The sequence below is a fragment of the Schistocerca cancellata genome, chromosome 8 (assembly GCF_023864275.1).
Source record: "Schistocerca cancellata isolate TAMUIC-IGC-003103 chromosome 8, iqSchCanc2.1, whole genome shotgun sequence".
Lineage (NCBI taxonomy): Eukaryota > Metazoa > Arthropoda > Insecta > Orthoptera > Acrididae > Schistocerca > Schistocerca cancellata.
In genome coordinates this window covers 48,737,337-48,751,690 of record NC_064633.1, presented here as the reverse complement: position 1 = coordinate 48,751,690, position 14,354 = coordinate 48,737,337, and the positions used below count along the sequence as shown (strand labels likewise).

Genomic DNA, 14,354 nt, shown 5'->3' with positions numbered 1-14,354 from the left:
AAGACAATCAGCAGGTTTAATTTAAAGTTATTTCTTCATTGCCTTGTAATATATTGTACCAGCCAAAAGCAGCCCCATTGTGAATGCTGTTCTCAAACACAGGATGAGGTGATTGATTTTCATAAGCAGCTGGAAATTGCCCTGACTAATGTCAAATGAATGGCACCTACTGTGAATTGGTGTGTTGAAAGATGTCCCGAGAGTCGTGTACCTGTGATACCTGTACCAGAGGTGCCTCAAGTACTATCCTCTCCTGTGGATCCTGTCTCTTCTGAAGAAAGTACAGGATCTGTCATTACCTGTCCATTTGGCTGCAGGTGGCATCCTTACAGGGTGATTGGGGACCATGGAGAACTCAGGATGTTGTACCAATACCCCTAACCACCTAGTCTGAGGTGCTGTCTTTCACTGAAAGTGAAACTGATCCAGTGGGACTCACTTCACCTGTTTTGGGGAAACCTGTTTTGTCCATTGTCAGGACGCAGCTAATGCAAAAGGGTAGGAGTCTATTAATCTTTGACAGTTCAAAGGTATGGTGAATGATGGTACCATTTACGGAAGTGACAGCAAGGGACAAGAAAGGACACCCGGTGCACTTGGTGTGTGTGCCTGGGGGCCTCATTCAACATGTTGAAGAGGCTATTCTGGCAGCCATTGAGGAAGCAGGATACAACCAGCTGCAGATTGTGGCTTACATTGGGACAAATGATGCCTGTCATCTGGACTTAGAGGTCATTCTTGGGTCATTCCAGCTACTGGTAGAGAAGGTTGAAAACACCAGCCTTTTTGCATCGATTTTCAACGAAGCTCATAATTTGCAGCATTGTCCACAGAACTGATCATAGCTCTGTGGTTCCAAGTTGAGTGGCAGGACTGAACCAGAGACTTCGAAGTTTCTGTGGCAAGCTAGGCTGCAACTTCCTGAACTTGTGCAATAGGGTTAAAATCCTAAATAGGTCAGGTTTGCAGTAAACATTAGAGGCTGCTACTGTGGTAGCTGACTGTGTGCGGGGTGCACACAAGGTTTTAAAGAGTAGGCAACTTTCCATCCAGTCCAAATAATGATTGCTGTGGGAAACCCAGAAGTATCAGTGTAATATTGAAAGAAATGCCTCCCAGAGGTGAGAGTATTAAAATCCCAATGGTAAACTGCCAAAGCATTCGCAACAAAATGCCATAGTTTGAAGCACTCATGAAAAGCAGTGAAGTTCACATACTAGGCATAGAAAGCTGGTTGAAACCTGAAATTGATAGCGATGAGATTCCTGGTGAAAATTTAAGTGTATATTGAAAGGATAGGCGAAGGGGAAATGGAGATAGTGTATTCATCACAATAGACAAGAAATTCGAATCTGCCGAGATAGAAATTGGAGCTGCATGTGAGATTGTTTGGGCAGGGCTTAGTATCAGGGTGGGCATAAAATAACTGGATGCCGCTATCACTCATCAGACACATCTGATGTAACTGAGAATGTTGGAGAAAACCTTAGTTCACTTGTATATAATTTCCCCAAGCAATATGCAATCATTGGTGGAGCCTTTACCCATCCAAAAATTAATTGGAAAAATTACAGTTCTGTTAGTGATGGACATGGTAAGGCATCCTCTGAAACTGCCTAGACCAGGTAGTTAGAAATCCCAACTATGATGGAAAAATATTGGATTTGTTGGCAACGAATAAACCTGATGTCTTTGGGAACATCCACGTTGACATTGGTATCGGTGACCATGATGCAGTTCTGGCAACAATGGTTACCAAAGTATGAAGGACAACTAAAACACAAAGAAAGGTATATATGTTCAGCAAACTAGATAAAAAATCAGTAGTGTCCTATCTCAGTGAGGAACTTGAAACATTCAGCACAGGTCAGGAACAGGTAGAGGAACTCTGATTCAGGCTTAAAAGAATAGTTGACAATGCACACACAGTGTGTTTTATCTGATATTAAAAACAATAATCTTTGACACAGCCAACAAAACGGCTTACTCCATACCCAGATTCATTGTTTCTAACATGTTTCGCCACTGGAACACTGTATCTTCACTTTGCATTAGGGGGCAGCATCAGTGATTTTTCATGCAGGTGCTATTGTTTCTCTGTGGCTTACAAAAAGACCACTGTTCACAGGAGGAGTCAGTTTTGGCAAGATTTAGTAAACAATGTTATCACATGAAGATCATGGCCAATTGGCCTGCTGAAATATTGTATCAAGATTATTTTATAATGTAGCTGCAACCTGGCAAGAATAAACTCATTAACAGCCAGAGGAAACGCTCTGTTACTTAATCTCATGTTGTAAAAACTGGGTTTCAGGCCACTGCTATCAATGAAGTCAGAATGGTAAAACATGAGAACATCATTTCGAACATTCTCTTTCCTTCTGGACAGAATGTTATTAAATCACTGTGAAATAATGTTGTTAAATGGCTGTGTAAATTCAGTGTTTTAATCTGTCGTAAGTAACTTATACATGGACACTATTTGTAACTTTTATTTTTTAGTCACAGAAAAAAAACTGCAGGTTTGGTGGTGGTGGTGGTTTATAGTTGTGCTATTTATGTTCCAAATATGCAAGCTCAAAACTTTTAGATTTGCATTTTATGCAGGTGGAAATTTACTATTTTTTGTAATAATAAAACATGCAGTTCCATCAGTATTGAAAGTAACAGCGTATTTCTAATGCTAACTTCTTGCAGGATATGAATGGAGAGGATCTTGCCCCAATACCATTTGGAGGGGTCTACCTACCACTGGAGTGCCCTCCAGCAGATTGCCATCGTTCCCCTCTCGTACTGGCATATGACTCTGCTCATTTTTCAGCTCTAGTTGTGATGGAACGAAATTCAGATGTCGTTCAACCACCAGGTTTGGATGCATGTCTAATTCCATTTAGAAGCAAATGATACAGTGTAACTTCTAATTGCTCTAATTTGAGTATATGTGCATCGTTTTGTGTAAGATGAATGAGTACTTATTATAAGTAACAGTCTAGCTCTCATATAAAATTGCAGTCTTGAAGTTTATACTAAAAAGAAACTAAAATTCTTCATAGAATTAGGAGTTGTAATCGAGCTCATTATGACTTTGGCTTACAGCTTACATCATATTTTTCCGTCAAAAATCTTTGTCCTATGATTTTTTTCATCATCATTTAAGACTGATTATTCCTTTCAGCGTTCAGTCTGGAGCATAGCCCCCCTTATACAGTTCCTCCATGATCCCCTATTCAGTGCTATCATTGGTGCCTCTTCTGATGTTAAACCTATTACTTCAAAATCATTCTTAACCGAATCCAGGTACCTTCTCCTCGGTCAGCCCCGACTCCTCCTACCCTCTACTACTGAATCCATGAGTCACTTGGGTAACCTTGCTTCTCCCATGCGTGTAACATGACCCCACCATCTAAGCCTGTTCGCCCTGACTGCTACATCTATAGAGTTCATTCCCAGTTTTTCTTTGATTTCCTCATTGTGCACGCCCTCCTGCCATTGTTCCCATCTACTAGTACCTGCAATCATCCTAGCTACTTTCATATCTGTAACCTCAACCTTGTTGATAGGGTAACCTGAATCCACCCAGCTTTCGCTCCCATACAACAAAGTTGGTCGAAAGATTGAACGGTGCACAGATAACTTAGTCTTGGTACTGACTTCCTTCTTGCAGAAGAGAGTAGATCGTAGCTGAGCACTCACTGCATTAGCTTTGCTACACCTCGCTTCCAGTTCTTTCACTATGTTGCCATCCTGTGAGAATATGCATCCTAAGTACTTGAAACTGTTCACCTGTTCTAACTTTGTTCCTCCTATTTGGCACTCAATCTGTTTGTATTTCTTTCCCACTGACATTACTTTCGTTTTGGAGATGCTAATCTTCATACCATAGTCCTTACATTTCTGATCTAGCTTTGAAATATTACTTTGCAAACTTTCAATCGAATCTGCCATCACAACTAAGTCATCCGCATATGCAAGACTGCTTATTTTGTGTTCACATATCCTAATCTCACCCAGCCAGTCTATTGTTTTCAACATATGATCCATAAATAATATGAACAACAGTGGAGACAGGTTGCAGCCTTGTCTTACCCCTGAAACTACTCTGAACCATGAACTCAATTTACCATCAACTCTAACTGCTGCCTGACTATCCATGTGAAGACCTTTAATTGCTTGCAAAAGTTTGCCTCCTATTCCATAATCTTGTAGAACAGACAATAACTTCCTCCTAGGAACCCGGTCATATGCCTTTTCTAGATCTATAAAGCATAGATACAATTCCCTGTTCCACTCGTAACACTTCTCCATTATTTGCCGTAAACTAAAGATCTGGTCCTGACAACCTCTAAGAGGCCTAAACCCATGATAAAAAAAAAAAATGCAGATGTCATCGTATTTACATGAAACATGTAAATATGACTGCATGTTCATGTGATGTGTCGAGAATTTGCCATTATAATGTAGATTTATATGAGCTATAATCAGAAAATGGTTTCCTTGTAATGCATAGTAAATCATAAATGAATCCTATACACATGCATTTTTACAATACCTATGCCCAATTGCTGCAGAAAATGTGATTTGTCTGAAAAATCTTTGGTGAAATTGTCCATTTATGAAACATTAACAATTTCAGGCTTAATTTGGGATTCCAGTGTTGGCCTCCATAACATTCTTCAGGACCAAGCAGCTCGGTGTTAAGTGTATACGAACCGATTTTTATGTCCAGTCAACTTCTTAATGACATCACAGAAGTGATCTAGGATGAAATCGTGATTCTAGCTGTCCAGTTGTAAAACCTTTTATTTTGAATATTTGTTTATTTTCAGCAAAAAGACTACCACCTTGTTATATTTGTCATGACAACATCTTAAAAGTCGAGGTGTAGAGCAGACTCAATCCACTAAATAAAAAGTACTTAAATAGTAGAGCTGTTGTAGAGCAAGTGATGTCCAGTGGTTGTGAAGTAGTAAAACACATTGTGTTCCTAGCTGCAAATAAGATGCATAACTTATGTCCTGTAGTAATACACCACTCTAATGGGCTGATCATTGCAAAACTGTAGATTTTATGAACATTTTTTGTAAATTCTCGCCGGCCGTTGTGGCTGAGCAGTTCTAGGCACTACAGTCTGGAACCGCGCGATCGCTACGGTCGCAGGTTTGAATCCTGCCTCGGGCATGGATGTGTGTGATGTCCTTAGGTTAGTTAGGTTTAAGTAGTTCTAAGTTCTAGAGGACTGATGACCTTAGAAGTTAAGTCCCATAGTGCTCAGAGCCATTTGAACCATTTTTGTAAATTTTCTTTTTCTGTAGATATGCACAAATTCTGTGGATAGCAGCTATCATATTTTGTTCGCAAACCTATTCCAGTCTTCAGCATTTACACATTAAGTTGATAACAATGTTAGGCGTTGTGACTCATATTTGAATGTGCATTTGAGAATAGAAGACATCATCATTTCTTTGTTCATTCATTTATTAATTCGTGTTCCATAAACCTTATCAAGGAGAACCTTCAGGGATGTAGAATGAGTCAAGATGTAAGTAAATAAAGTCCACCAACCATCAGTAGTACCTGAAGTTTGGTAGCACATCTTTCACACCAAAACATCACTCCCATGTAGCCTTGCTACCTGTGGCTGACACATTTGCAGTGAAATCCCGTGCTTGGTGTTGTGAACGTCTCACTAAGATGTTTACCCTCAAACCTAGTCTACCAGAAAGATTTCCCACGCACCTCTAATCCTCTGACCACTCCGAAGAACCAAGTGGGAATGAGCTCACCATTCAATGTCATACAGGATTGGAACTACTGAAAGATACCAATTGCCAGGGCTTCGACGTTTTAGCATCATATCTGAAAACGAGGAACAGCCTACCTGCAAGCCTTTGTACCCCTCTCAGTGATATTCTTCCATGCTCCCAATCTACATAGTATCCTAGTTCAGCTTGTGTACTCATCTTATGCCGCACCTACTCCCTACCTCTTGTCACATGGGTCATTTCCCTGTGAAAAACCAAAGTGCAATACCCGTTGGATACACCAGTCCATCACTCCCTACTTCACTCGTGAGTGAGGCTTATCCTGTTGTATCAGAGGCAGAACCACCTGTGAAAGGAGGTCAGGTACCAACAACCAGCTGTCCATGCAAACAAATGGCCACCACTAAATGGTGGCCATGAGCAGATTTGACTGTCCAGTGGCTGCTCACACTGTGGAACACAATAGGCTCCAATTAAATGGCCACTCCACATCTGGATCTGTATCCCCCCTTCCATTGCCAACTTTTCTAAACTTCGTGGGAGATATTTTTCTTTGCAATGCACCCTTTATCCTCTAATCCTCCTGGGTTGCTAGCCTCCTGTCCTATACCCACCTCTACCTTGCCCCCAGACCATAACTTCACGCATCCTGCACCTATAGCCTCTTCTCACGAGGCTCCCTTTCCTCTATTATGTCATCCCCTCCCAATCCACTCATACGTGTTATATTTCCCCTCTGTGGGTCCAGAGGTTAGAATAGGCCTGAGGTATTCCTTCCTGTTGTAAGAGGTGAAAATAAAAGGAGTCTCACACTCTTTGGCCTTGTAAGTTCAGGTCCCATTTTATGGTTTGACCTGCCAAATTCTACAGAAATGCGGGCCATTTTGGGAAGGACGCTTTACGTGGTGCTCCAGTTATCCATAGTGCCATTAGATTCGATCTCCTGAACCTCTTCTTGTCATGGCTTTGCATCTCCACCTGCAATTCAACTATTTGGACGACGACACTATCCGGGGTACATCATCTTTCGTTGTCACCTGTCCTCTTTTACGCCCATGACGATATTGGATTTCTCTGCGTCCAACATCCAGCACAGTAGCCAGTCCTTTGTGGTGAGCTGTCATGTACCCATTTGGTGGTAGCCCCCTGCCAACACGGGGATCGCATTGCTGATGCCCAAGCTGTAAACTCCCCTCATATGATAAGTACTAGGTGCCTGTCTTCTTGGGGCATCAGGACTCCTGGCACTGTCTTCTTGGGGCATCAGGACTCCTGGCAATGGCCATCATGCCAGGTGGCCTTTTCTGTGGCTGGGTTGTGCCTGTGGGGAGAGCCCCTGATCAGAGTGGGTGGCATCAGGGCGGATGACCCACAGTGAAGCAGACAAAGTCCTCTTGCTGGTGACCAAATGGCATCAGCAGTCTCAAAGAAGGGAAAGATGACAAGTATGACACTAAATCATTTCCCTCCATTGCTACACCATGGGAGGAATGTAGGGCTACAGAAAAAATCAGCCATAATCGCCTTGGTATTTAGTCTGTAGCAGAACAGATGGGAACTTCTTTCTACTTACGAAGCCTCAATTTTTTGTTGAACATCTTGAGGATAAGTTTGCGGACGTGACAGCACTGTCCAATATGAGAAATGGGTCAGTCTTGATTCAGACTGCATACCCAGCCCAATCCCAGGCCTTACCTGTGACCAGCTGGTCGATATTCCTGTTTCCGTCACTCCCCATAAAAGCCTCAACATGGTCTATGGGATTATTTTCCATCGCGACCTCCACTTGCTGTCTTACAATGAGCTCTGTGCCAGTTCAGAATGGCTGAGTTTCATTTCATCCGGTGCCTTCATCTCGGCCTTTGAGGATGATTCATTGCCTGAATATGTTAAGGTGATGGTTTACCACTGTGATGTTCAACCATACATCCCTCCCCCTACGTGGTGCTTTAAGTGCTGGAAATTCAGGCACATGTCTTCCCTTTGCAATTCCAGTGCCACATGTCGAGACTGTGGACGTCCACTGCATCACAATACTCCAGGTGCACCTCCTCCCACTTGTATCAGTTGTGGAGAGCACCACTCCCCCTGCTCGCCAGACTGCACAGTACTCCAAAAGGAGTGAAAAGACCTGGACCGGGCGATTTACCAAGAGGCTAAATGTAAATTTGAAAGATTACACCCCATTTGGTTGTCGTCCACATATGCTGCAGCTACTTCAACATCACCACCACAAGTGATGGTAGTTCCACACTCTGTGCTGCGAACTGTGGGCCCTCTGGGCCACCAGAATACATCCGTCCCCTTGGTGGTAGGGGGTACATCTTCTTACGTTGCTCCCAAAGCACCTACTTCGGGAGCAGTACCCCCACCTCCTACCCCCCCCCCCCCTACCCCCAAACGCAGGGAATATTGGTCCCCTCGCCCCTAGCCAGAGAAGAAACAGCCTCTTCCGGCTCCTCTTGTGCGGAAGGGGTCCCTTGGGACTCTTTCTTCAAAGGTCTCCACTAATGCCACAATGGACACTTGCCAGTGGCTAAAGGAGCCGAAAGCTGCTGGATGAAGAGCTTCGCAGTCTTGCTCCATGCCTGAAGCTACTTCGGAGAAGCTCTCCCAGCAAGCCGCTAAAAAGTAGTGAGAGGGCAAGCAAACCAAGAAGAAGGCTGCTAAGAAACAGGATCCTCTGGTGACCCCAGCACCACCACTCCATACTTGTTGTGCATCTGAGGATCAGGCGGAGATGTTAGCATCCCCTGAGGACCTGGATCTCACTGATGCTTCATCCACAATGGCAATGGATACAAATACTCAACTTGTGGCAGCAGGTGATGGTAAGGCACAACCTGCCTCTTTGGTCACTACATGATTCCCCAATTCCAGAAAGTGTCATCATCCAGTGGAACTGCAGCAGTTTTTTCTTCCACCAGGCTGAGCTACATCAACTTTTAAGCGTTACTCTTGCTTTTTGCATTGTCCTTCAGGAAACCTAGTTTCTTGCATTGCGGATCGCTGCAGGTGGTACTACAAAAACTGTCCTGCCTGCGATAGATCGTCAGGTGGAGTTTGCATCTTTGTCCTTATCTCTGTCTGTAGTGAACCTGTGCCCCTTCAAACACCTCTAGAAGCTGTGGCTGTCAGGGTGGGGACAACACAGGAAATTACCATCTGTAACATCTACCTCCCTCCAGATAGTGATGCACTGCCCCATGTACTGGCTGATCTCATTTCACAATTCTCCCCCCCCCCCTCCCTCCCCCCACCTTTCTCCTTCTGGGTGATTTTAATGCCCATAACCCTGTGTGGGGTGGCACTAAGGTTGCTGGTTGTGGCAAAAAAGTTGAGGACCTACTAACTCAACTTGACCTTTACCTCCTCAATACAGGTGCCCCACACATTTCAGTGTGGCATATGACACCTATTCAGCCTTTGATCTCTCAGTTTGCAGTCCTGGTGTTCTCCCATCTAGCCACTGGAGAGCGCATGACAACTTGTGTGGTAGTGACCACTTTCCACTCTTCTTGACCCTACCCCACCATCCCTCATCTCGACGCTTGCCCAGGTGGGCTCTTCCCAAGGCTGACTGGGACACTTTCACATCTGCTACCAACGTTTAGTATCCATTGCGTGCCATCATCAGTCACTAATACGATTATTGCTGCAGCTAAATGGGCAATCCCCTGTGGAAGTCAGTGCCTAAGTGTTCGCCAGAAATTGCTGCAGCCATTAGAGACAGTCAGCGGGGCCTCCAATGTCATAAGCACCACCCCTCCCTGGAGAACCTTATTGCCTTCAAATGGCACCGTGCTCAGGTTCGCCTCCCATCAAGTGAAGGAAGCAGGAGTGTTGGGAACACTATGTCTCCACCATTGGAATATGAATCTCGCCCTTGCAGGTTTGAACCAAGCTCCGCCGGCATTACGGCTATCAGAACCCTGCAGGTGTACCTGGAATTTCCACAAATAGAGCTGTATCTGCCAATCAGACAAAATTGCAGATTGTCTTGCTGAGCATTATGCTCGCATCTCTGCTTCTGAGAATTACCACCCCACATTTCGTCTCCTCAGAGGTTCGAAAAACACCACCTACCTGTTGTTCCACACCACCGTGAGCCTTATATGCTCCCTTCAGTGAATGGGAATTTCTCAGTGCCCTTGCTGACTGTCCTGACATATCCCCTGGTCCAGACTGCACCCATTCGCAAATACTGAAATATCTGTCAGCGTATTCCCAACAATGCTTCCTTGCCATCTTCAACCACATCTGGAGCGATGGTGAATTCTTATCACAATGACGGGAAAATATCATAATTTCCTTGCTAAAGCCCAGGAAGAACCCCACTAGATGTTGATAGCTATCGTCATATCGGCCTCACCTATTTCCTTCTGCTCCTCTTCTATTGTTGCGGCTGAACGCTGGCTGCAGGGAGCTATATGGAAAGTGCAGTCATGGTCCCTCAGTCATGGCTTTTAGTTTTCGGCTGCCAAGTGTTATGCACTCTTGTCACCGTCATACCGTCCATCCCCATCCAGAACTTTACCTCGATGAACAACAACTAGCTGTAGTGGATACTTACCACTTTTTGGGACTGGCCTTTGATGCCCACTTAACTTGTCTTCCCCATCTTTGTCAGCTTAAGGACAAGTGCTGGTGGCACCTTAATCTTATTCAATGCCTGAGCCACACCGATTAGGGTGCTGATTGTCCTATACTGCTGCAGCTGTACAAAGCCCTCGTACAGTGCCGTATTGATTATGGGAGCATGTTGTATGGCTCCGCGTCGCTCTCTGCACTGTGTCTGCTGGACCCTGTCCACTGCTGTGGAGTTCGCCTCGCAACGGGAGCCTTTTGAATGAGCCCCGTGAACAGCCTCCTTGTGGAAGCTGGCATCCTCCATTGTGGCTCCGGCGCAACTATCGTTTGCAAATTATACTGTCCACATTCGTAGTTCACCTCACCATCCAAATTACCAACTGCTTTTCCCTAACACAGTGATCCATTTTCTGTAACGGCAGCCCAGAACTGGGAATCCCTTTGCTGTCCGTGTCCGGTTGCTTCTTAATGAACTCGACGCTTTCCCCTTGCCACCTTTCCTGTGGGTCCACTTCCGGCCACGGCTTTGGCTGGAACTGTTGAAAGGCCCAAAATGCTCAGCTCCACCTGAGGCCCTCTGCTGGCAGTTTCTTTCTTCTCAGTGAATTTGAGGGCTCAGAAATAATCTACACAGATGGATCAATGGTCGACAGTCTTGTGGGCTTCGCTTATGCTCATGTTGGCCATAGTGAACGGCACTCCTTGCTGGGTGGCCGCAGCATTTTCACTGCAGAGTTGGTTGCCATCTATTGTGCTCTTGAGCATGTCTGCTTCTGCTCCGGTGAGTCCTTCATTATCCGTAGTGACTCCTTAAGCAGCCTACAAGCTCTCAACAAGTGCTTCCCTAAACATCGTTTGGTACTGGCTATCCAGGAGTCTCTTTATGCTCTCTGCAACAGTGGACATCTTATGACCTTCATTTGGACCTCAGGACATGTCAGGATACCGGGCAGTGAACTTGCTGACCATCTGGCCAAACAGGCTACCATAAGCCATATCCGGAGATTGGCCTGCTGGAGACTGATTTGCAATTGGTCTTCTGCTGCAAAGTTTTTGCAATCCATGTTATCAAGGAGACAACAAATGTGTGGTGATTATCCATGCGAGCCACTCGCAGGGAATCTGTTGTCCTTTGCCAGCTACGCATTGGCCATATGTGGCTAACACATGGTCACCACCTCCATCCCGAGGACCCACCTCAGTCTCACTGTGGCTCCCCTATGACTGTTGTCAACACCTTGTTGGGCTGCCCACTTTTAGCCCCTCTGCAGTTGTCTTTTACTCTTTCCAGCACCCTACCTATGATGTTGGGTGACTATACCTCAACAGCAGATTTAATTTTGTGTTTTATTTGTGAGGGTGATTTTTATTGTACCATCTAAGGGTGGGTGTCTGGCCCCTTTCAGAGGCCTCCACCCTCCCTCCAGTTTAACTCTGTCACCCTTTCTTTGCATTTGTTTGTCTTGGTGTTCACCTTCTCTCCATGTGTTCATTTCGCCATGTCTTTTTGGGCTGGGCATTTTAATGTGATGCAGAGTGGCTGGCTCATCCTCTTTTATTCTTGTAATCGGCCAGCCCAGACAATCTGCTCTCTGGTTTTAATGCCTTCCTCTGCTTTTCCCTGTGTTGTATGTTTTCCCCCTTTTCTTGTTCGTTTCGTTTTCTTTTTCGTTGTGGTTCCCAATTCCTTTTAACCCCTTTTAGTTTCTCAAACTAAATTTGGGTGTTGTCTTGCCTTGTGCCTTGTTTGTCAGGAAAAAGGGATGGATGACCCAGCAGATTGGTCCCTTTATACCCCAAACCAACCAACCAATATGTTACATTTGTATGCTGCACAAACTCACTGGAGCTAGTGCTCTTGTCATTTTCCTATATGTTGCACATGCTTCCTCTCCCCTCCTGCATTTCTGTCCCATACACCTGGTATATCCCTCCTAACCATCAGCTATCCTTCCCCTACCCTTCTTGATGCTCCCTGCCTTCTTTCTCCTCTTGTCTATTCCCTGACACAACCCCTCACACGAAATGAACCTCAGTCCTGGCAGAGTTTATTCAGCCACAGTGTAGGCATACAGGTGTGTGCATGTGCTGAGGAAGGGGATGGAGGGGAGGGGGGGTGGTCTGGCCTGCATTTTGAACAAATTGAGCTTAAACACTTGTCAGTCACTTTTTCCAAACTTCCAAAAGATGACATGAGTGTGGTTTATAACATAATGAAGAACCTATTCTAACCAATAAAATTTGCTTTCTAAAGAGTCAATGTTGTTGCAAACTGTATGTCATAGCATGAGATCTATTATTCAATTACCTGATTTATTTTTTGTGAGAAGACCATATTTATATATAAATTAATATAGTGGTTATTGGGTCTGTTGGCATTGATATTTTTAATTTCTAATACTTTGTTTATTATTTTTTGTTTCCTGTTTATATCTTCCTCCTCCTCCTCTTTTGTGTGATTTTTTGTTACTCAAAACTTATGTTTGTGGTATCATCATCAGTTCACAATGGCAACAGAACTGTTAGCTGTAAAACGTTCTTGAAATTTAACAGAAGTGACACATAATATCAAAGGAGTGTGATAAACTAATTTTGTGACAGATACAGTCTTTGTGTTTATTTACATGCAAGGGCTGGATACAAAATAGTGGTAGCACTGCTGTAATGTCAAACCAGTGAGTTACCATCTGTGTTGACACAATGAAGGCCTGTGAGAAGAGTTTTACAGCGAATGGGGACAATACTCTGCAAATCTACAGCAGTGTGTAGCCCGTTGAACATCATAGCAATAGTGCAACCCCCTAACATCATGTCTACAAAGATAGAGCAACATTCCTCGCTCAAAACTGAAGTGGCATGAGGTTGGAATATGTAAGAATGTTTCCAGGGACTGCCTGAAGCATGTGGTGATGCAGCATTGCCATACAGCACAGTCGCACAGAGGGTTAAAGTGTTCAGATTAGGCAGAAATGCTGTACAGGACTGCTCCCATATAGGACGACCGCACGTGGAGGCTAATACAGTTAAACTCCTTTCTTCCTTGTTGGATGCTGATCGCCACTATACTGCATGTGAGTTAACAGCAAATGTCAGAGTATGCCACAAAACTGTACTCCACATTCTGCACAACGTTCTGGGGTACAGCAAAATTACAGCACGTTGTATTCTCAATGAAATGGCAGATATGCAGCAGTAGCACCACCATGCCATCGAACAGGGTTTGTTGAGCCGGTACCAAAGGGGAGGACACGAATTTCTTTGAAACATTATCACCATCAACGAAACCTGGGCATGTTTGTATGAACCAAACTTGAAACACTGAAGGGATGAAGGCATCCTCTGCTCTCTCTCCTTGTCCACAGAAAGTGTGCATGCTACTCCAAGTGCTGTGAAAGAGATGTTCATTATGGTGTATGACACTGATAGGGTAATACTGCATCACACTGTACTACTAAGGGTGACGCTAGATGATGCCTACTACTGCACATATGTGCAACACCACCTTCATCCAGTGCTCAGGTGAAATCGATGACATTTCATAGAACAGCACTCCATCATTCTGCGTGATAATGCATGGTGCCATACCACTGCTGCTATCCAGGACCTCTTGCGCTGCTGGCAATGGAGGAGCCTGGAACATCCACCATACTCATCTGACATGAGTCCCTGCAATTACAATCTCTTTCCCAAAATGAAAGAACCACTGCGAGGGATCTGGTAAAACACCAGAGATGACATTATCCATGCCACAGAGTGGTCAGTACGGGATATCAATGGAAATACACTCCTGGAAATTGAAATAAGAACACCGTGAATTCATTGTCCCAGGAAGGGGAAACTTTATTGACACATTCCTGGGGTCAGATACATCACATGATCACACTGACAGAACCACAGGCACATAGACACAGGCAACAGAGCATGCACAATGTCGGCACTAGTACAGTGTATATCCACCTTTCGCAGCAATGCAGGCTGCTATTCTCCCATGGAGACGATCGT

General features: G+C 44.5%; 1 protein-coding gene across 3 annotated transcripts in view; it reads left to right on the top strand.

The window, feature by feature from the left end:
* LOC126094815 (OTU domain-containing protein 7B-like) overlaps window positions 1-14,354 on the top strand; it is a 96,612-nt gene that overhangs the window by 48,095 nt on the left and 34,163 nt on the right. For all 3 annotated transcript variants that reach the window (XM_049909390.1, XM_049909388.1, XM_049909387.1), the window contains exon 7: window positions 2,698-2,866. In XM_049909390.1, the coding sequence (XP_049765347.1) occupies window positions 2,698-2,866 (169 nt within the window). The remainder of the gene's footprint in view (window positions 1-2,697; window positions 2,867-14,354) is intronic.